Raw genomic sequence first — 22,241 nt, forward strand, 5'->3', positions numbered from 1 at the left:
TTCATTCTTAGAACAAAGGTGATATGAACCCTTTTCTATATATCATTTACAGTATCTACAATGCTCTGAAAAAGTATTCATTTCCCATAAACTTTTCTATGATACATCCACAAATTAAATGTACTTTATCGGGATCTTATCTGACATACCAGCGAATCTTTGTGAAATGAGGAAATGATACATGGTTTTCTTAATATTTAAAATATGAATCTAAATCTTAAAACTGTGCAATGCATTTGTATTCATCCTCTTGAATCAATATTTTGTAGGATCACCTTTTTGCTGAAATTACTCTTGCAAGTCTTTTGGGATAGCTCTACTGTAGCGGATGGGGGACAGATCACTGCAGGGGGGCTGCTCGGAACGCTCGGATCCGAGATCGTGGCTGGGGCTCGAGTGGTAGCTGGATCCAGGGCTCTTGCAGCCGTCCGTCCTCACAACCAAATAAAAGGGGTTATTTACAGGGGAGAGTTTGTCAGTCACGCCACCCGTGGGTTGCGGTGATGATTGGTGAGACCGCTGCTGCCTTGGTATGGAACGCCCGGAGCTGATGGAGCGGGGCAGCAGGATGGTATCCCCTCCACGGGTAGGGGAGGTGTTGTCCCGGGGCCCAGGTGTATGGGAAATGATACCGCGGAGCGTATTCTGCAGGGTTGGACCGGGTGGTATTGGTGTACTTACAGTTCTAGAAGAATTCACACAGAGTCCAAATGGTAAACCAAATTGCCAGTGATCGGTGACCTCCGGTGGGTGTATTCGGGTCCCACACCCTGGTACAGCAAACAGGGGTCCCTTCCTGCTGCACTTAGTGTTTGTGTCCTTAGTTTGACTACTCCGATAGAAACGGGGAAGTCCATTCCCGGTGATTTTTGTGTGTAGGGAGCTGTGGCCCACGAAAACCGACCCGTGGGTTCTTAGCAGGTAATTGCGGAGCCCTATCCCCCTTGTTGGGCTCCCGTCTTGCTCTATCTGGGCCTCCTGTGGGACAAGACCTGTAATCTTGTCCCCAGCTGGTCAATTAGAAAGGTGCTTGAAGCTGTCCTTGCTCTAGGGTCCAGGTATCCCGACTGTGCACGGCCTCCGGACCAGATTCCCGCTGTCGATAACGGCGGGCTACAACCCTTCCCCAATCCACTTAAGGTCTCCCGCGACCGGATCTCCGTCGCCCGTAGCCCTGTCTGCCGACTGCCACCTGGTCAGTAGTCCGGAAGTCCAGAGGCTCCAACCCCTGACTACCCTGTCACTTCACACTCCTCTCTCTCTCAGAACTGTAACTTCAACTGTCTTGTTCCCTCCCAGAACACCTTAAAACCCCTAGGTGGGCGTCACCATCTGCTTGGCATCTCCCACTGGTTGGTCCCTAATGTAATGGGGGGTGACTAGGCTTTGCTGGCTGATGTTGTGTACCTGAGTGTGGGTTTGGTGTTTGTATGCCAAGGAGGATGGAGTCCTGCACCTGTAAGATTTGTGCAGTCTCTGTGGCAAACTGGTTTTGCCAGGGCATCACACTGCCAGCTTTCCACATCTAGAGCCTGAAATTTTGCTTATTTGTCTATGCACACTTGCTCTAGCTCAGTGAGATTGGATGGATACTTTTGTGAGCAGCAATCATCAAGTCCTGTGACAGATTCTCAATGGGATTTAGGTCTGGATTGTGACTAGGTCATTCAAACACATGAATATGCTTTGATCTAAACCATTCATGGTAGCATTGGAAGGATGTTTAGAGCTGTTGTCCCGCAGGAGAATGAACCTACACCCTAAGGCCTCTTTCACACGTTAGTGATTCTGGTATGTTTGTGCTTTTTTTTTAAACGTACCAGAATCACTGACATACGCAGACCCATTATAATGAATGGGTCTGCTCACACGTCAGTGATTTTTCACTGACCATGTCTCCGTGCAGCGTTCACGCGTGTCCGTAATTGCCGCACGGAGACATGTCCATTTTTTTCTGGCATCACTGATGTCCCATGGACCATGCAGTGGTGTGATCCGTGAGACACATGCCAGAAAAAAACGTGCTTTTAAAATAAAAATAATTTTTACTCACCCAGCTCCAGCGATGTCCTCTGCAGCCCGTGCAGCTTGCTGCTTCTGAGCCGGCTCATTACTATCGCGCATATTCATGATGCACGACACAGCCGACCTGGAAGCAGCTGCTTCGGGGGTCAGCGCTGGCCGGATGCTGCACTGCGGGAGCGATCAGCACCATGGAGAGCGGGAGCGCGCACAGGTGAGTTAATCTCTAAATGGAATCACGGGTCACGGAGAACGGAGCCCGGATTGCACTTAGACAACCCACGTGTGCCGTGAATTTTTTGCAGCCTCTAAGACTGTGTGCACACTTTGTGTTTTTATCTTGATTTTTTTATGCTGTTTGTGAGTATAGATTTGTCACAAAACTTGGAAGGAATCCTGATACCAGCAATGTGAATCTGAAAGTTTAATGCACACTTGGAGTATTTTTCTCCTTGCTGATCTGCTGCAGACATAAAACACACCATTTCTCTCAGTGTTTTTGCAGAAATGTTTCAGAAATTTCTGCACCAAATAATAAATGCTTGTACATAGCCTTACAGGTTTTACTCCAAGATTGCCCTCTACAGTATGTAGCTCTTCCTATCATCTCTAACTAGTTTCCCTGTCTCTGCTGAAGAAAAGTCTCTCCACAGCATGATGTTGCCACCACCATGTGTGACGGTGGGGATAGTGAGTTCAGAGTGATGTGTAGTGTTAGTTTTCCACCAAACATAGTGTTTTTCCTTTAGCCCAAGAAGTTCTGCTTTGGTCTCATCTAACCAGGCCACCTTCTTCCACATGCTAGCTGTGTCACCTATAGTAGAGAAAATAAGTATTTGATACACTGCCTATCTTGAAATTTTTCCCACCTACAAAGAATTGAGAGGTCTGTAATTTTTATCTTAGATACACTTTAACAGAATAAAAAGAAAAATCCAGGAAATCAACTTATATGATTTCCAAATAATTAATTTGCATTTTATTGCATAAATAAGTATTTGATGGAATAGAAAAACAGAACTTAATATTTGGTACAGAACCTTTGTTTGCAGTTACAGAGGTCAAACGTTTCCTGTAGTTCTTGACCACGGTTGCACACGCTGCAGCAGGGATTCTGGCCCACTCCTCCATACAGATTTTCTCCAGTTCTTTCAAGTTTTGGGACTATAGCTGAGCAACATTGAGTTTTAGGCCCCTCCAAAGATTTTCTATTGGGTTCAGCTCTGGAGACTGGCTAAACTACTCCAGGACCTTGAAATTCTTCTTACGGAGCCACCCATGAGTTGCCCTGACCAAAAACACACAGGTCATTGTCATGCTGGAAGAACCAGTCATGACCCATCTTCAATGCTCATATTGATGGAAGGAGGTTGTTGGCCAAAATCTTGTGATAGATGACCCCATATCCATCCTCTCTTCAATATAGTGCAGTCATCATGTCCCCTTTGCAGAAAAACAATCTCAAAGTATAATGTTTCTATCCCCATGATTCATGGTTGGGACTGTGTTCTTGCAGTTGTACTCATCCTTCCTCTTCCTCCAAACATGGCAAGTGGAGTTAATACCAAAAAGTTATATTTTGGTCTCATCTGACTAAATTATCTTCTCCCATTCCTCCTCTGGATCATCCAGACAGTCATTGGTGAACTTCAAACTGTCCTGGACATGTGCTGGTGTGAGCAGGGGGAACTTGTGTGTTGTGCAGGATTTTAATCTATGACAGCGTAGTGTTTCTAGCAGTAATCTTTGAGATTGTGGTCCCAGCTCTCTTCAGGTCATTGACCAAGTCCTACCATGTAATTCTGTGCAGATTCCTGACCTTTCTCAAAATCATCTTTAACCCCCAAGGCGAAATCTTGCACGGAGCCCTAGACTGACTAAGATTGACAGTCATCTTATGTTTCTTCCATTTTCTAATAATTAAGTGTGGATGGAAAAGAGAAGGTATTAACACCGCGCTGCCAAGATATGGATCAGACAGATGATTTGAAAATGATGTTGTTCCATGTGTTTCAGAGGCTTTGCTTCCTTCAGAACAAATCACAAGTATACTTTCAAATAATCTGTCTGATCCATACCTTGGCAGCGCAGTGTTAACCCCTTCTCTTCTCCATCCACGCTTCATCATCCTTACGGGGATTGGTGTGGCCGAGGATTTCGAAGTTACTGTGGTGGCTGTGACTGTTCACAACCTGTAAAGGTGAGTAATTTCCTGTTTGTCCCTCTTAATCCCACAAGGATAAAACCCTATATTGCGCCTTTGTCTTTTCAGCAATTTTCTAACAATTGTAAGAAATAGTTGTTGCCTTCTCACCAAGCTGCTTGCCTTTTGTCCTGTAGTCCACCCCATCCTTGTGTAGGTTTGTCCCTGGTGTCCTTAGACAGGTCTTTAGTCTTGGCCATGGTGGAGAGATTGGATTGTGATTGATTGAGTGTGGGACAGGTGTCTTTTATACAGGTAACGAGTATAAACCTGTGCAATTAATACAGGTAATGAGTGCAGAGTATTATGGCTTCTTAAAGAAATAATAACAGGTCTGTGAGAGCCAGAATTATTGTTGATTAGTTTGTGATCAAATACTACTTTCATGTAATAAAATGTAAATTAATTATTAGAAAATCAGTTTTATTTTCTGGATTTTTTTATTCTGTCTTTCACAGTTGAGTTGTACGTATGATAAAAATGACAGACCTCTCCATTCTTTATAGGTGGGAAAACTTGCAAAATTGGATTTATCTAAAATAATAAATTCTATATAATCTTTTACAACTTTGTATCACTGTATCTGTAATGCAGAGTGGTATTTTGACAAGAGAAGAAATCCCTTAAAATTTGCATTATACTTTAGTTACTAAGTTCTCACAATCCTGTTAGTTAGATGAGTGTTTACATGTGGGTCCAGGCTTTATCTACAAACCAGCAGGTTTTGACCCTACCGATTAATTAGCCCATTTTTTGGTTCATGCTATTGTCATACATGTAAAATAATGAATTACAGTAAAGTATGTCCTAAAATACAGGCAAAGGTTTAACTGGAAATTTTTGAAGCAATATTTTCTCTAGAAAGCCATAAGTATTGGTCGCTGATACAAATGTTCTCTGGTATTGTACTCTTTTGTTCGGTACATATTTTAACTAAATATTTCAGATCTTAAAATTAATGTAATGAGTTAATTAATAAATATGGAAAAGATGCCCTTAGAGTCTTTTTTTTATCAACATTCCTAATATTATTGTATAAGAGATAATAAAATACATACATCAATAATTTCATTTTTATTCTTTTTATCTTTGTATTTTTGATAGTTAATTTGACTTTAAACCACACTGTCTGGGCTTTCCCACATGTGGTATATTTTTTCAACAGCAGAAGATCCACTGGGAATCTGTAAATACAGAATATTTACCAAATACTTCAGCAATTCAATTCTAAATGAAATCTATAGTGAAAGTCCACAGTTTAAATTGAATAAATGCGGGTGTCAAATCCACAGTGACTATGACTTTACATTGCTGGCTTTATCTGCAGCATGTGGATGAGGTTTTGTAAACTTTCACAAAAGCTCTCCCCCAATGTGGCTAGTGGGCAGGATGGTAACTCATTGGCTAGCTCCTGGGCAGAATGGTAGCTCATTGGCTAGCTCCTGGTCAACATGGTAACTCATTGGCTATCTCCTGGGCAGAATGGTGGCTCATTGGCTAGCTCCTGGTCAACATGGTAACTCATTGGCTATCTCCTGGGCAGAATGGTGGCTCATTGGCTAGCTACTGGGCAGCATGGTGGCTCATGGGTTAGCTACTGGGCAGCATGGTGGCTTATTGGCTAGCTACTGGGCAGCATGGTGGTTAATTGGCTAACTAACGGGCAGCATAGTGGGTTATTTGGTAGTTTGAAGCTTTGCAGTACAGGAGTCTTGGGTTCAAACCCATCAAGACCAATATCTGAAATGAGTTTGTATGTTCTACGTGTGGGTTTCCTTCCAAACTTCCACAACCTACTGAGGAAATTTAGATTATAAAACCCTAATGGGTACAGTGATGGTGATATCGGTAAAGTTCTGTGGAAACTGATGGTGCTATATTGGTTAAATAAATACTGTAACCTGTTTTAATTTGTATACATACTTGCACTTAGGCAGAGACCTGTCAATCTCTGTGAATGGCCGGGGACTTGCCTGAAAGACTAGTACATAGTGTGGCTTGGTCCCCGGTGGCTGTAAAAAGTATGTTTTAGATGAAACATACTGTACCTATCTGTAATAATATAGCCAGTGGCTGATACATGCTGCTCATTGTTTGGCCAGCATCTATCAGCTGACGGATTCCTTTTAAGACCTTGATTACACTTGATTACACTTGCGCATAGCTTCCGATACGAGAACCCCTCCTGTGATGTATGGGTGTGTACCCAGCACCGGGGGGGTAAACAGGATTGGGGGGTGGTACGCAGCTCTGCGGGGCACACAGCACAGGGTTGGTGACACAGAGCACTGGGGAGAACACACAGCACTGGTGGGCGTACACAGTGTTAGGGGGATACAGAGCGCTCGGTGGAGGTCTCACAGTGCTGGGTGGAGGGCTCACAGCACAGGGGAGGGAGGAGTCACACACTATTGGGAGGTATGTACAGCAGAGAGGCCGGTCAACCTTCTTCTTCTGTGGGACGGGAGTGGATCTCGCGCTTGACCTGCCCACAAAGTATGTCCTCAGCACACTGGCACAAGTCAGCGTGCTGAGGACCTAATGGTATGCACACATAGTTAAGGCTGTATGCTGCTCACATCACACATTGTGATTTAAAGGGCCGGAAGCCGACAAAACTGCGGCTGACGCCCAAGCACTGTGATCCCCGGGAATGTGCATATAAAAAGTCATTTGCGGCCCGCAGGCCGGAGGATCACCACCCCTGCGCTAAAGCAACAACTGAAGCATTTATCATACTATACAGTGCAGGTAACCAATGCCATTATGGAGGTCGAACAGTAACAAATTTACATCTTAGATTGTCTGGCATCTTAAGGTTCACATTACACATTAGGGTACGGTTCCACTTGCGTATAGCTTCTTAATGCGAGAGCATCAGAAGCGATATGCTAATGACCCTCTGCTGCGAGCGTCAGCCGAGGGTCATGCGACTGTGATGTGATCTTGTGATTGTATCACAGTTCTGGAGAAGAGGGAGTGACTAATCTCCCCATCTCCTCCGCTGTCTGTCTCTGCATATATCACACTGCAGTCAGATGACATGCAAGTGCAGTGCAATGTTTCACACGCTCCCATAGGCTTATATGGGGGTGCATGAGCCGAGAATCACTGTCAAACGCAGCATGCTGCATTTCATTTTTCAGGCCGATATGGTGTGAGAAATCAATCGCAGATGGACACTGCTTCATAGTTTTGCACTGGTGTGAGTGCAGTCCAATGTCCTATCGGATTGCATTCGTCCGTGCAAACCGCAAGTGGAACCAAGCCCTAAGACTAATGTCGGCCACACCCGACTGTATTGATAGGTTCGTCCAACAATCTAAGACCCCCTCACGCTTCCGTTTCCAGTATGTCTAGTACCCTTTTTTTCACAGATGCCATGCATACTCATTCTAACCTATGGAGCTGCTAACATGTTTGTGTTTTCACATGTGTCGTGTGTCCATGCAAAAAACTTGGAGACATGTCCGTTTTTTCTGGCATCATGGATGACAAAAGGCCAATTCAAGTCTATAGGTCTGTGAAGAACACGTACAATACATGGATGACATCTATGTGCCATCCGTGTTTACCATTGCAAAGTATAGGAGAAGCTTTGTAGTATCACTATTTGCTTACCCGTCTAAGAAAAACACTAATGGTTAAAATGTAAACACTAAGGACACACCAACAACATACTGAGCACACCCCGAGGACACACTGAGGACACACTGATGATATACCGAGGACATACTGAGGATACACTGAGGACAAATTGATGACACACTGATGACATACTTAGGACACAGAAAGGACATACTGAGGACATACTGACACACTGAGGACACACAGAGGACATACTGTTAAGCTCACCTGTCATAGCCCTCGGTTCCACTTGTGTTTTGCATGGAAGAGTGCAATGTGATAAAACATTGGATTGCACTCGCACCGGTGCAAAACTATGGCATAGTGTCCATCTGCAACTGATTTCTCATGCCATATCGGCATGATAAATGAATCGCAGCATGCTGTGTTTGGCAGCAAGCCTTGGCTCACACACCACCATACAAGTCTATGGGAGCGTGTGAAACATCGCACTGCACTCGCATGTAATCCGACCACAGTGCGATGTATGCAGAGACAGGCTGGGGAGGAGATGGGGAAAAAGTAGTCCCTACCTCTTCTCCGCAGCTGTGATCTGTGTCATTAGCAGATCGCATCTGATTCTCTTTCATTAAAGAATTATCGGGTGCTGTATGCCAGTGTGACCTCAGCCAAAGGTCCAGTGCTCACACTGTGTAGTTTTGACGCGTATTTTCATATAACTGCAGCAAAATCTGCATGTCCATTGTGACGCCAGCAAAGTCTATGAGAATTCAGAAGAGCTGTGCCCACATTGCTTATTTTTCCCTTGCGTATTTGGTGCAGATTTGGTGCAGAAAAAAATAAATCTGCACCAAATACGCAAGGGAAAAATACTCAACGTGGGCACAAGACTTCAGAATTTTCATAGACTTTGCTGGCTTCACAATGGACATGCAGATTTTGCTGCAGATTTCTAAAAAACTGTGTTAAAATCCGTGTCAAAATACGCAGCGTGGGCACAAGGTCTAAGGGGTACTTTGCACGCTGTGACATCGCTAGCCGATGCTAGCGATGCCGAGTGCAATAGCACCTGCCCCCGTCGCTATGGCAGCTTCACACGCACTTACCTACCCTGCGACGTCGCTCTGGCCGGCGACTCACCTCCTTCCTAAGGGGGCGTGTCGTGCGGCGTCACAGCGATGTCACACGGAAGCCGTCCAATAGAAGTGGAGGGGCGGAGATGAGCGGAACGTAAACATCCCGCCCACCTCCTTCCTTCCGCATAGCCGGTGGAGGCAGGTAAGGAGACGTTCCTCACTCCTGCGGCTTCATACATAGTGATGTGTGCTGCCGCAGAAATGAGGAACAACATCATATCTCCTATTGGTGCGACATTATGAAAATGTCCGACACTACAGAGATCACCGTTTTCCGACGCTTTAGCGATCATTTATCTGCGCATCTAGGCTTTACATGTTGCGACATCATTACCAACGCCAGATGTGCGTCACTTTCGATTTGACCCCGACGATATCGCAGTAGCGATGTTGCAACGTGCAAAGTACCCCTAAGAGTCAGTTTACTCTGACCACTCATTGATAAACCTTTAATAATCTGCTGTCATTTAAGGGCTTGTTTACTCATAGGCTGCCATGGTCCGTGGCAGAGTGAGTCCGATACACCACTGAGAATGATAATCTTTTCCACTGCGAAAGATCATTTCACCTGAAGAACGAGCATTCATCAGGTGATCAGCAGCCTGTTTAGTCTGAAAGATTATTGTTAAATGAACATTCTTAAGAATGCTTGTTTGTGTTAATCTTTAAGTGTAAATGTATTTTAAGGCCTTATTCACACGTTCGTGTTTAACACATACATTAAAAAAAAAGTACTGTGTCATCAGTGTTTTGGATCATGGTGTCATCAATGTACGAGCCATGTGTCCATTTTGCCATCGGTGTTTTTACGGCTGGATCATCGACTAAATGAATTGCAAAGCTTCTCCTGTCCATTGCAATGTTAAACATGTAAAGCACATGGATGGCACATGGAGGCCAAAGTAGACTTGTTTTGGCTGTTGTCATCCATGCTGCCAGATTATAATGGGTATGTGTAGTATCCATGTAGAAAAAGGAATAGCACACGCATTTGCACCATGAATCTCTCAATGACTCCTAAGACAGAGGACTTTGCTTCCATCTGGTTGCAGTGGAACCTTCCAAACCCCCAATAATTGTCGATCTTACCCTGCACCTTACCTTCTGTAAAACACACCTGAATTATCTCAATTGCTTTTTCTTAATTGAGAGTGCAAAATAAGTAATGAATATGTATCATTTTCATATGAATACAAAATATTCAGCATATTCATAGGTGAGTTATCTTTCTAGTAAATGCTCCTTCCCTAGGGCACAAGCCTACTGAGCCTATAGATAAATCCGCCCCTGAGGCCAACGGATCGATAATTCCATTGTGCTGAGAAAAATACTATGACAGGTGAAACTGAAAAGTTTTATGCTTTGCATTCCGCAATATGCAATTACCTGGTTATATTTCCTTGCAAAGGGTATTTTGTTTCCTTTTGAAAAGAAATATGTTCCCGGTTTGGAAGAGAATTGAAAAGCTTTCATGAACGGGAAGTCAGAATTTAAAGTTGCTGAGTGCGCACTTATTTATTCACAGAGATTATTGCAAACTTGTCAACTTGTCAAAAGTCGCGCTGTTTTATTCCACTAACTGTTAATTACAACTAGCATTTTACAACTATCCTAAAGAACATTGTGCTAACTTTTAGTAGACAAAATGTCACATTTTAAGAACTCTAATGAGGTGCGATGCCACTCAGATGTACAATTGCGTTCCTGTTTACCTGGCAATTTCGTATTATATCCACAATAATTTACCCTTTTCTCCAAAGAAAGACGATATCACAGGGGCTAGCTTGCCAAGAAATTAAAGAAAGTGACGTGAATGTGAATACTGTTCAAATTTCACATTGTATATAATTTAAAGGAACAGTACTCAGAAATGAATGTTTAGAGTAGACAAAAAAGTAGTTGCTCACTATTTTTAATTTTCTTGCATTTTGTGAATATTTCTGAAAAGATTATTCTTATAGAAATCCAGTAGAGAACGCAGTAAATATTATTTTCAGCATTGAAGCCACACCCTCATAAGTGAGGGGGAGGAGCTTAGTGATCATTTTTGCTATTGCAGAACAGGGAGGGTTCTGCTGCAGCCAGTTGTCACACAGCCAGACAGAGAACGATGAGAAGGAAGGAGGACAGAGCTGAGCTCCTGACACACAGCAGTATTTCTCTGCAAGTTTCTAATTTACCGTATATTTTGTATAATAAGATGCACTTTTCCTCCTAAAAATTTGGGAAGAAAATGAGGGGTGCGTCTTATAATCCAAATGTAGCTTACCGGGGCCAGGTGGAGAAGGGTCACGGGAAATGCTGTGGGCCGTGGATACTGTGCTGCGGGCTTATTGCGGGTGGTGGGCTATTCTGCGGGCTGTGCTATGGGGGTCGCCATTCTGAAAATGTCAGCGATGCGGGCTCTCAGCTTGGGATCTCATCTACACACACACCGCCTCCAACCCATTGATTGAGTGCCATTTCTTGGAAGCCCGCACCATCAACAGTTTCTGAATGCTCTTCCTACCTCACAGTGCCCGCAGCGAGCATCTGGTACAGCTGCTGCACTGCCTGCAGCATCGTCTTACTCCAGCACTGCCCCTGCCTTCTATGACGCAGGGTTCACCATCACTGCCCCCCCCCCACCCCATTATAAGAAGAACCCCATATTTTTTTCCCTTTTTTTCCTCTAAATTTGAGGTGCGTCTTATAATCTGGTGCCTCTTCTAAAACGAAAAGTACGGTGATTGTAATATGAGGAAAATAGAATCTAAGAACAGAAGTAGATTAGAGAAGAAACTGCGGGAAGATTTTCTTGAGTTCCTTTAAGTGAAAAAAACCACTTCATAATTACATGATAAATTTCATGTGGCCATCAAAGAGAATGAAGACATTTTGAGCTGAATTTAAGTTGAAGAACTTTAACTGTAAATCGTTGTTATACATATGAGACACAAAGGGACCAATTTACCAAAATGCTTAAGCCAGAAAACTTGAGGAAACATTTTGAGAAGTGGCAACATGTTGTGTTCAAAATTTTGCAATTTTGTCATTTTCACACAGATCTTGTCAAGCATCGCTAAAATGAAATGCGCTGAATAAAGTGACATGCACCTCTTAACAAATTTGGCACATCTTATTCCTGTACACCCCTCATTTAAGGCTGGTAGACTAAATGCCAGACTTAAGGAAACGGGCAAGGAGCTCTATTAAGACTGGTATTGTACACATTAGTCTTACTGAACTGACTTGTTGAAGTACGTAATCCTAATCCATTAAGAGGTACATATCAAAGGCACATCTGTTGTTGGGCATGCACCTCCACCACAAATGGGTACATTTCTGACCTAATTTACATCACTAAAGGGATGTAACTAGTGATGAGCGAGTACTAAAAAGCTCGGGTGCTCGAAGCTCGGGCCGAGCCTCCCAAGATACTCGTGTACTCGGGCCGAGCAACGAGCCCAATGTTATCCTATGGGAGACCCGAGTATTTTTGTGAAATGACCCCCCGGCAGCATGGAGAAACCCTAAAAATGGCACAAAAGTCTCAGAAGAGTGCTCAAATGACATGGCAACAGCATGGGGAAGACCCCTTGAAGCATTTATCACTGAAAAGTCACAGCTGTGAACAATTTTGTCCGCGTTTTACGCCATTTTTACGGACTCACCAGAAAACCTTCCAAAATGACCCCAAAATGATTTTTCATGGCGGAAATGTTAAGGGCACATACCCAATAGTGAGATAGAGCTGGTGTATGTTACTTTTTGAGATTAATACATGAAGGATTTTACGTGAAAACATTGTGTGGCACTCCGATGTCCCTGAGAAGAGACATACATGAAGGCCTCTTGAGTCTAATGTGCCCATTTTGAGGAAGTGAGTCTTTGTAGTATTTTCCTTTGCCAGGGCAGTCCAAAATTGTGAGGTTCACCAATGCCCCTGCATACAGACGTGCATGAGGGCCTGTAAACCTGAAGTGCCCATTGTAAGGAAGTGGGTCTATTTCAGTATAGCCCTTTGCCAGGGCAGCCAAAAATTGGGAGGCTCCACATTGTCCCTGGATAGAGACGTGCATGATGGCCTGTAAACCTGAAGTGCCCATTGTAAGGAAGTGGGTCTATTTCAGTATAGCCCTTTGCCAGGGCAGCCAAAAATTGGGAGGCTCCACATTGTCCCTGGATAGAGACGTGCATGATGGCCTGTAAACCTGAAGTGCCCATTGTAAGGAAGTGGGTCTATTTCAGTATAGCCCTTTGCCAGGGCAGCCAAAAATTGGGAGGCTCCACATTGTCCCTGGATAGAGACGTGCATGAGGGCCTGTAAACCTGAAGTGCCCATTGTAATGAAGTGGGTCTATTTCATTATAGCCCTTTGCCAGGGCAGCCAAAAATTGGGAGGCTCCACATTGTCCCTGGATAGAGACGTGCATGATGGCCTGTAAACCTGAAGTGCCCATTGTAAGGAAGTGGGTCTATTTCAGTATAGCACTTTGCCAGGGCAGCCAAAAATTGGGAGGCTCCACATTGTCCCTGGATAGAGACGTGCATGATGGCCTGTAAACCTGAAGTGCCCATTGTAAGGAAGTGGGTCTATTTCAGTATAGCCCTTTGCCAGGGCAGCCAAAAATTGGGAGGCTCCACATTGTCCCTGGATAGAGACGTGCATGATGGCCTGTAAACCTGAAGTGCCCATTGTAAGGAAGTGGGTCTATTTCAGTATAGCCCTTTGCCAGGGCAGCCAAAAATTGGGAGGCTCCACATTGTCCCTGGATAGAGACGTGCATGATGGGCTGTAAACCTGAAGTGCCCATTGTAAGGAAGTGGGTCTATTTCAGTATAGCCCTTTGCCAGGGCAGCCAAAAATTGGGAGGCTCCACATTGTCCCTGGATAGAGACGTGCATGATGGCCTGTAAACCTGAAGTGCCCATTGTAAGGAAGTGGGTCTATTTCAGTATAGCCCTTTGCCAGGGCAGCCAAAAATTGGGAGGCTCCACATTGTCCCTGGATAGAGACGTGCATGAGGGCCTGTAAACCTGAAGTGCCCATTGTAAGGAAGTGGGTCTATTTCAGTATAGCCCTTTGCCAGGGCAGCCAAAAATTGGGAGGCTCCACATTGTCCCTGGATAGAGACGTGCATGAGGGCCTCAAAACATTAAGTGTCCATTTTAAGGAAGTGGGTGTATTATAGTATAGCCCTTAGGCAGGGCAGCCAAAAATTGGGAGGCTCCACGTTGTCCCTGGGTAGAGACGTGCATGAGGGCCTCAAAACATTGTTCCCATTGCAAAGGAGCGGGTCTCCTGTCGTTGTAATGTCCATTCTGCAAAGAATGGGCGAAAAAATTTACCACTGGGGGTATACCTGAAACAAAGGCCTAAGTATTGCAATTTGTAACGGTCATCATCATGGTGGCGCATGAGGAGAAGGAGGAGCAGTCCAGCGATTATCCAAAGTCCAGAAGTGTGTACCCATGGGTGAGTGGAGGTACATGGCAAACTTTAAATTCCGCTCTCATTTGCTGGTGGTGTGGTGAAGTCTGTCCCAATCCAACCCTTGTTCATCTTGATCAGAGTCAGCCTGTCAGCATTTTCAGTTGACAGGCGGGTGCGTTTATCTGTAATGATTCCACCTGCGGCACTAAAAACACGCTCTGACAAAACGCTAGCAGCAGGGCAGGCCAGGACTTCCAAGGCGTAGAGAGCCAATTCATGCCACGTGTCCAGCTTGGATACCCAATAATTGTAAGGCACAGAGGAATGTCGGAGTACAGTTGTTCGATCTGCAAGGTACTCCTTCAGCATCTGGGCAAACTTAGGATTTCTTGTGGCACTACCCCGCACCTCAGGGGCTGTGGTACGTGAGGGGCTGAGAAAACTGTCCCACATCTTAAAGACTGTTCCCCTACCTCTGGCGGATTGGACTTGTGCCTCTCTCGGCTGTACGCCTCGGTTGTCCACTGATTCCTGACCTATGCCGCTAGCGTTTTGTGAGGGGAATGCTTTGCCTACTTCCGTGAGTATGGCCTTCCGGAACTGCTGCATTTTGGTTGACCTCTCCTCCACGGGAATAAGAGACAAAAAGTTCTCCTTGTAGCGTGGGTCTAACAGTGATACCAACCAGTAATGATTGTCGGCCAAGATGTTCTTAACGCGAGGGTCACGAGACAGGCAGCTTACCATAAAGTCAGCCATGTGCGCCAGACTCTTAACAGCCAGGACTTCAGTAGCCTGACCAACAAGATGACTGAACATGCTGTCCTCCTCCTCCTCCTCCTCCTCCTCCTCCTCATCTACCCTGTCCTCTGGCCAGCCACGCTGAACCGAGGATATGACTGGTGTGCATGTCATATCCTCAATTTGGCCGGAGAGTTGCTCCATGTCTTCATCCTCCTCCTCGTCATAGTCCTCCACTGCACGTTGTGATGAGACGAGGCTGGGCTGTGTGTTATCACCCACACCCACTACTGTTTCTTGCTGCAACTCATCGCGCTCCGCCTGCAATGCATCATGTTTGTTTTTCAGCAGAGACCGTTTTAGAAGGCAGAGTAGCGGTATGGTGACGCTAATAATGGCGTCATCACCACTCACCATCTTGGTGGAGTCCTCAAAGTTTTGGAGGATGGTACATAGGTCTGACATCCATCTCCACTCCTCAGGTGTTATGTGTGGAGTTTGACCCATTTCCCGACGGCTTAGGTGATGCAGGTACTCAACAACTGCCCTCTTCTGCTCACATATCCTGACCAACATGTGCAGAGTTGAATTCCAACGCGTGGGGACATCACACACCAGTCTGTGAGCCGGAAGATGCAAACGGCGCTGAAAGCCGGCAAGGCCGGCTGAAGCAGTAGGTGACTTTCGAAAATGTGCAGACAGGCGGCGAACTTTTACCAGCAGATCAGACAGCTCTGGGTATGACTTTATAAACCGCTGAACCACGAGGTTGAGCACATGGGCCACGCATGGAACATGTGTCAGCTGGCCTCGCCTCAAAGCCGCCACCAGGTTCCGGCCATTGTCACACACGACCTTTCCTGGCTTTAGGTTCAGAGGTGTGAGCCAGTGATCTGCCTGCTGTTTCAGAGCTGTCCACAGCTCTTCTGCATTGTGGGGTTTGTCACCTATGCAGATTAGCTTCAGCACAGCCTGTTGCCGCTTCGCCGAGGCAGTGCTGCAGTGCTTCCAGCTTGTGACTGGTGTGGAGGGCACAGTGGATGAGGATGCGCAGGAGGAGGAGGAGGCTGAAGAGCATGACATTCCGGAGCTGTAGAGTGTGGGTGAAACACTGACTGAGGTAGGGCCTGCAAACCTTGGTGTGGGAAGGACGTGTTCCGTCCCTCGCTCAGACTGGGTCCCAGCTTCCACAATATTAACCCAGTGTGCCGTCAACGAGATGTAGCGGCCTTGCCCACAAGCACTTGTCCACGTGTCTGTGGTTAGGTGGACCTTGGGTGAAACAGTGTTGTTCAGGGCACGTGTGATGTTTTGTGACACGTGGTTATGCAACGCGGGGACGGCACACCGGGAGAAATAGTGGCGGCTGGGGACCGAGTAACGTGGGACAGCTGCCGCCATCAGGTCACGGAATGCTTCTGTCTCCACCAGCCTAAAAGGCAACATTTCCAGCGCAAGCAGTCGCGAAATGTTAGCATTTAGAACTGTGGCATGTGGGGTGTTGGCAGTGTATTTGCGCCTGCGTTCAAAGGTTTGCTGAATGGATAACTGAATGCTGCCCTTGGACAAGGACGTGCTTGATGATGGTGTTCTTTCTGCGTAGGCAACTGCAGGTGCAGGAGTGGAGGAGGCTTGTTCGCAGGCAGCATGGACAGAGGATTGGCTCGCATGCACAACCAGCGAAGACGTAGCAGTGACATCAGCAAGCACTGCTCCTCGACTCTGTTGTACTTCCCACAAAGTCGGGTGCTTGGCTGACATGTGCCTGATCATGCTGGTGGTGGTCAGGCTGCTAGTTTTGGTACCCCTGCTGATGCTGGCACGGCAGGTGTTGCAAATGGCCTTTTTTGAATCATCTGGATCCAACTTAAAAAACTGCCAGACTCGGGAAGACCTAACATTTGTACAGGCACCTTGTGTCGTCGTGTTGTTCCGGGGAACGGTTGCCTGACTTCTGCCTGGGGCCACCACCCTGCTTCTTACTGCCTGTTGTGATGCTACGCCTCCCTCCCCCTGTGCACTGCTGTCCTTGCTCTGCATATCCTCTTGCCAGGTTGGGTCAGTTACTGGATCATCCACCACGTCGTCTTCCTCTTCCGCACCCTGCTCCTCCTCCTGACTTCCTGACAATTGTGTCTCATCATCGTCCACCACTTGTTGGGACACGTTGCCAACTTCGTGAGAACGTGGCTGCTCAAATATTTGGCTATCTGTACAGACGATCTCCTCATGACCCACTTCAATATGAGCTGGCGAGAGGCCAGAATGTGTGAATGGAAACGTGAACAGCTCTTCCGAGTGTCCAAGTGTGGGATCATTAATGTCCGAGGAGGACGTGTACTCAGCCTGGTGATAGGAAGGAGGATCAGGTTCAGAAATGTGCGGTGCAGTATCACGGCTACTGACACTTGACCGTGTGGAAGACAGAGTGTTTGTGGTGGTGCCAATCTGACTGGAAGCATTATCTGCTATCCAACTAACAACCTGTTGACACTGGTCTTGGTTCAAGAGCGGTGTACTGCTGCGGTCCCCAAGAATTTGGGACAGGACGTGCGAGCGACTAGATGTGGCCCTTTGTTGTGGCGAAATTAGAGCTTGCCCACGACCTCGGCCTCTGCCTGCACCACCATCACGTCCACTTCCTTGTTCCTTGCCAATGCCCTTGCGCATTTTGCAATGCTGTGCACTGCTGACGTGTATATTCACTACTTGTGCGTTATATCAAAGTTTCTGGAAATTGCACACAAGTGCACCTGTACGCTGCCACCAACAGGCACACACGTGCGGTTTTAAAAACCAAGCACGGACGCAATAAGAACCTAACAGGTTTTTTTGGGGAGCGACAATTACAGACAAGTCAGACACTATCTGGACTGTTTTACACTGTGTACACCAGCCCCAGATATGATGAAGGCTGGTATACGGTCACCACTACCCTGCCTGCCTGCCTGCCTGTATACTGGTACAATAGTCCTGACAAGGACTCTTTTGGTCACTAGCCTGTATTCAGACCTGGCTATACCCTGCCTGTATATAGCAACAATAGTCCTGAGAAGGACTCTGCTACTGTACTCCGACCTGGCTATACCCTGCCTGCCTGTATACAACTAGAATAGTCCTGAGAAGGACTTTTGGTCACACTGTTTGCAGCCCTGCAACTGAAAAAGCTATAAAGGGCCGCAAAGCTTTCCCTGAATCAGCGACACTCTCCCTGCACTGACAGTCTGGATAGCTGTGAGCACAGCACAGCGCGCCGGCCGATATAAAGGCTCGGTCACGCTGTGCAGGCCGGCCAATCACTGCAATTCCACAACTAACAGGGCTGTGGCATTGCAGTGGTCTGCCAGCCAATCCCTGCATGAGGGCTGGCTCTCAAAAGAGCGCCAACATGCAGAAATGAAGACCACGAGTACAGCACGAGTATCGCGAGATTACTCGGTCCCCGCCGAGCAGCCCGAGTACAGCGATACTCGTGCGAGTACCGAGTAGTGACAAGCATGCTCGCTCATCACTAGATGTAACGTTTTATGAATTTGACAAGGAGGCATAAAAATTTCCTTTCCACCCACGTTTTCTCTATATTGATATAATTGGCTGGGAATGGCATGAAAACACCAAAAGTCCCAATATTTTTGGACAACATTTAACATCAACAAAAATATTGCAATTTAAGGTGTTTTATGCCAGAAAAACAAAGTAGACAAGTATAAAAATCAGCCAACTGGTCAACATTTATCAAGTAGCTTACTTTTTTTTATATAAACTGCCCTTGAAAGTCACAAATGATGATGTAGAACTAGAGATGAGTGAACCCGAACTGTAAAGTTCGGCTTCCATACCGAACCTCCCGGTGCACGATTTATGCACCAAGAGGTGCAGGCTGAGCAGAGGAGGAAACATCGCCGGTGAGGCTCATCCTGGGCCTCCCTGTGCACGATTCATGCAACGGGAGGCCCAGGAAACATTGCCAGTGTGGCTCATTTGGATTTTTTAAGAAAATGAGCCGGGGCCTGTTGGTCCCGATTTTTGCGAGTCCGCTTAGCTCTAATCCTGATCCATAATGGACTGCATATTAGACACACTTTATAATATCTGTTTTTACAGTAAGAAATAGAAATAAAAATCATGTTTTTCTATATAATCCAGTACAATAGCAGCCTAGTCAGTATACATTTGTTAGAACAATAAGAAACTATATAGTCTTGATTCACACAATGGAATGAAGTCCTTACTAGTGAACAGGACAATGCTCGTTCCTGTAGAGGCTTACAAAATACAGGTGTTTTTTAAATAGAATCATTTTGGCACAAACATCAACGTGATTAAAAAAAAGTATGAACTGGTTGGATAGTTACCTGTGGAACAATCTGCCCCGGTCCAGTGTGGTTCACAGCTGCAGACACCACTGTCCATTAGAAATGTCCCATGGCCAGAGCATTGCTCCTGACAAAGGGCCAGGGCGTTCTCACAGTTTACTCCACCCCAGCCAGCAGTACAGTGGCACTCTCCTTGCACACAGACACCATGGTCAGAACACGATGGATCCAGACAATTCTCTGCATCATATGAAATAAAAAAAAATTGTGTTAAATATGTGTGAAAGGTCCAATTATACAGTATGTCATACACAAAATTAAATATGTAGATAAAACTGAACTATTTAACGATGGGTATTACTTTATAGAAGATTCATATAGGGGCTCTTCACCTTTGGGACATTTTGTTTTCTTAAATGCATGTATTTGGGGTTACAAATCCTTTTTGTAATTGACGAGAGTGAGGAAGTTGAGCCAAAGCCCTCAAATCTGTACAGTCCCGCTGAATTCGGGACGGTTGGAAGCTCTTTTTTTAATGAATCACTCAAACTTGCCCCTTTATTAAGAGAGATGTAAAACACCTTGTCTTGATAAATCAAGATTACATACTCTAAAGCTACATTCACACAATGAGGTTTTGGTGAGTTTTTGATGTTGCAGAATTACGGTACCTATTTAAATTGGGTTACCTAAGCCACCTAACATGTAAATTAGGTTACTTGAGCTTTTTATATGAGTTTTTGAGTGAGTTTATTTTACATGCATTTTTAATCTCATTTTTGACGTTGCAGCTTTTGTCTCTTGCTGGTTTGTCATGTTTTAAATAAACCTTCTTTGTTTTTGACACTATCTTGTAGTTGGCTTTGAGAAAACTTTATTGATATACTTATTTGCGGATTACATGCGTTTTTGATGCATTTCCACAGTGTGCTGGGTTTTTTTTTAGCCTGTGGATTCTTTAGCATTTAATATAAGTCTAGGAGAAAAATCTGCCCATAATATTCAGTGTACCTGCAAGAGAAACTGACATTTTGCGGATGTGAAACATGCACCGCAGGTCATTTTACAGTGAGTAAAAATGAATTGCAGTGGGCAGTAGATTTTTATAAATCCAATACAATTTCCTGAAGCTGTAAGGCTATTGCGCATGTTGCATCTTTGTGGTTACCAGCCTATGTTCACAGAAAAGCATCCCAGGCAAAAAAAAAACCTGCATAAAATAAGCATGTGTTTTTGATGAGTTTTTTGTCCAATGGATTTCTTAGTTAAAATTATGCCTAGAAGGGCTCAAAAACGCAGCCAAAAAAAATTGCAACATTCGCACAGCAAAAGTGAAATCTCATAGACTTTGCTGGGGAAGGAAACACATGCAGTTTTGGTACCAAAACTTTCCCCAAAAACACGGCAAAAAACTCACTGTGTGGTGCATGAGCCGTAGGACACTGCTTTTTGGATGCAACAAAAATACGCAGAGTCAAAAACTCCTTGTGGACACACAGCCTCAAAATCATTTGACAGTTTTGCTCATTCATCAGCTGATCAGCAACCTATATATAATAGATAATGATCAGGAAATGGGCCTTCACAATCCATCGGATTAACTGGCCAGTGTAAACGCACCCTAAAGGTACCGTCACACTAAGCAACATCGCTAGCCACATTGGTGCTGAGGCATGACTTGCTAGCGATGTTGCTGTGTGTGACATCCAGCAACAACCTGGCACCTGCTGTGAGGTCGCTGGTTGTTGCTGAAGGTCCTGGACCATTTTTTAGTTGTTGATCTCCCGCTGTGAAGCACACATCGCTGTGTGTGACAGCGCGAGATCAACAACTGAATGTGCAGTGAGCAGGGAGCCGGCTTCTGCGGACGCTGGTAACCAATGTAAATATCGGGTAACCAAGAAGCCCTTTCCTTGGTTACCCGATATTTACCTTCGTTACTAGCGTCCGCCGTTCTCACGCTGCCAGTGCCAGCTCCCTGCACACATAGCCAGACTACACATCGGGTAATTTACCCGATGTCTACTCTGGCTAAGAGTGCAGGGAGCCAGCGCTAAGCCATGTGCGCTGGTAGCCAAGGTAAATATTGGGTTGGTTATCCGATATTTACCTTAGTTACCAAGCGCAGCATCGCTTCCACGCGTCGCTGCTGGTTGGAGGCTAGTCACTGGTTGCTGGTGAGATCTGCCTGTGTGACAGCTCACTAGCAACCTGTGTATCGACGCTCCAGCGATCCCTGCCAGGTCAGGTTGCTGGTGGGATCGCTGGAACGTCTCTTAGTGTGACGGTACCTTAAGCCTCCGGACTTCAGCATGATATATTTCTACTATCTGTCTGTACTAAAGGTAGCAGTACACACATAGATTGCATGGCATTACATGCCTTAGGCCGGTGTCACACTTGCGAGTGCCTCGCGTGTATCTCTTGCGAGTCTCACGTTGCTTCACCCGTCACGGACTCACACTCTCCTCATAGGAGCATCTCAGCTGCATAGAGATGCATGCAACCGACCTGCTCCTGTGAGGAGAGTGTGAGTCCGTGATGGGTAATGCAATGCAAGACTCGTGCGAGATACACTCGAGGCACTCGCAAGTGTGACATCGACCTTAGGTGTAGTACGTGTATATTCCACTCTTAATGCACATGTAAACCAAAAGAACATTGTTACAGCTGAGATTTTTTATGACACCCACAATAAAAACACCAAGTTTACAATCCTCGGCACCTACAGAGAGATGGACAATATGGAACAAAACAGAAATCATTAGAAAGTTTCTCTGTATTAATTTTTTTGATCTTTCAATGTAAAATATATCATT

The 22,241-nt window shown here is 45.5% G+C and overlaps 1 protein-coding gene across 5 annotated transcripts in view; it reads right to left on the minus strand.

Annotated features, from left to right (window-relative positions):
- Positions 1-22,241, minus strand: part of TENM1 (teneurin transmembrane protein 1) — a 1,354,271-nt gene that overhangs the window by 445,677 nt on the left and 886,353 nt on the right. For all 5 annotated transcript variants that reach the window (XM_075323916.1, XM_075323915.1, XM_075323914.1 and 2 more), the window contains one exon: positions 19,462-19,662. In XM_075323916.1, the coding sequence (XP_075180031.1) occupies positions 19,462-19,662 (201 nt within the window). The remainder of the gene's footprint in view (positions 1-19,461; positions 19,663-22,241) is intronic.

This window comes from Anomaloglossus baeobatrachus, chromosome 9 (assembly GCF_048569485.1).
Source record: "Anomaloglossus baeobatrachus isolate aAnoBae1 chromosome 9, aAnoBae1.hap1, whole genome shotgun sequence".
Lineage (NCBI taxonomy): Eukaryota > Metazoa > Chordata > Amphibia > Anura > Aromobatidae > Anomaloglossus > Anomaloglossus baeobatrachus.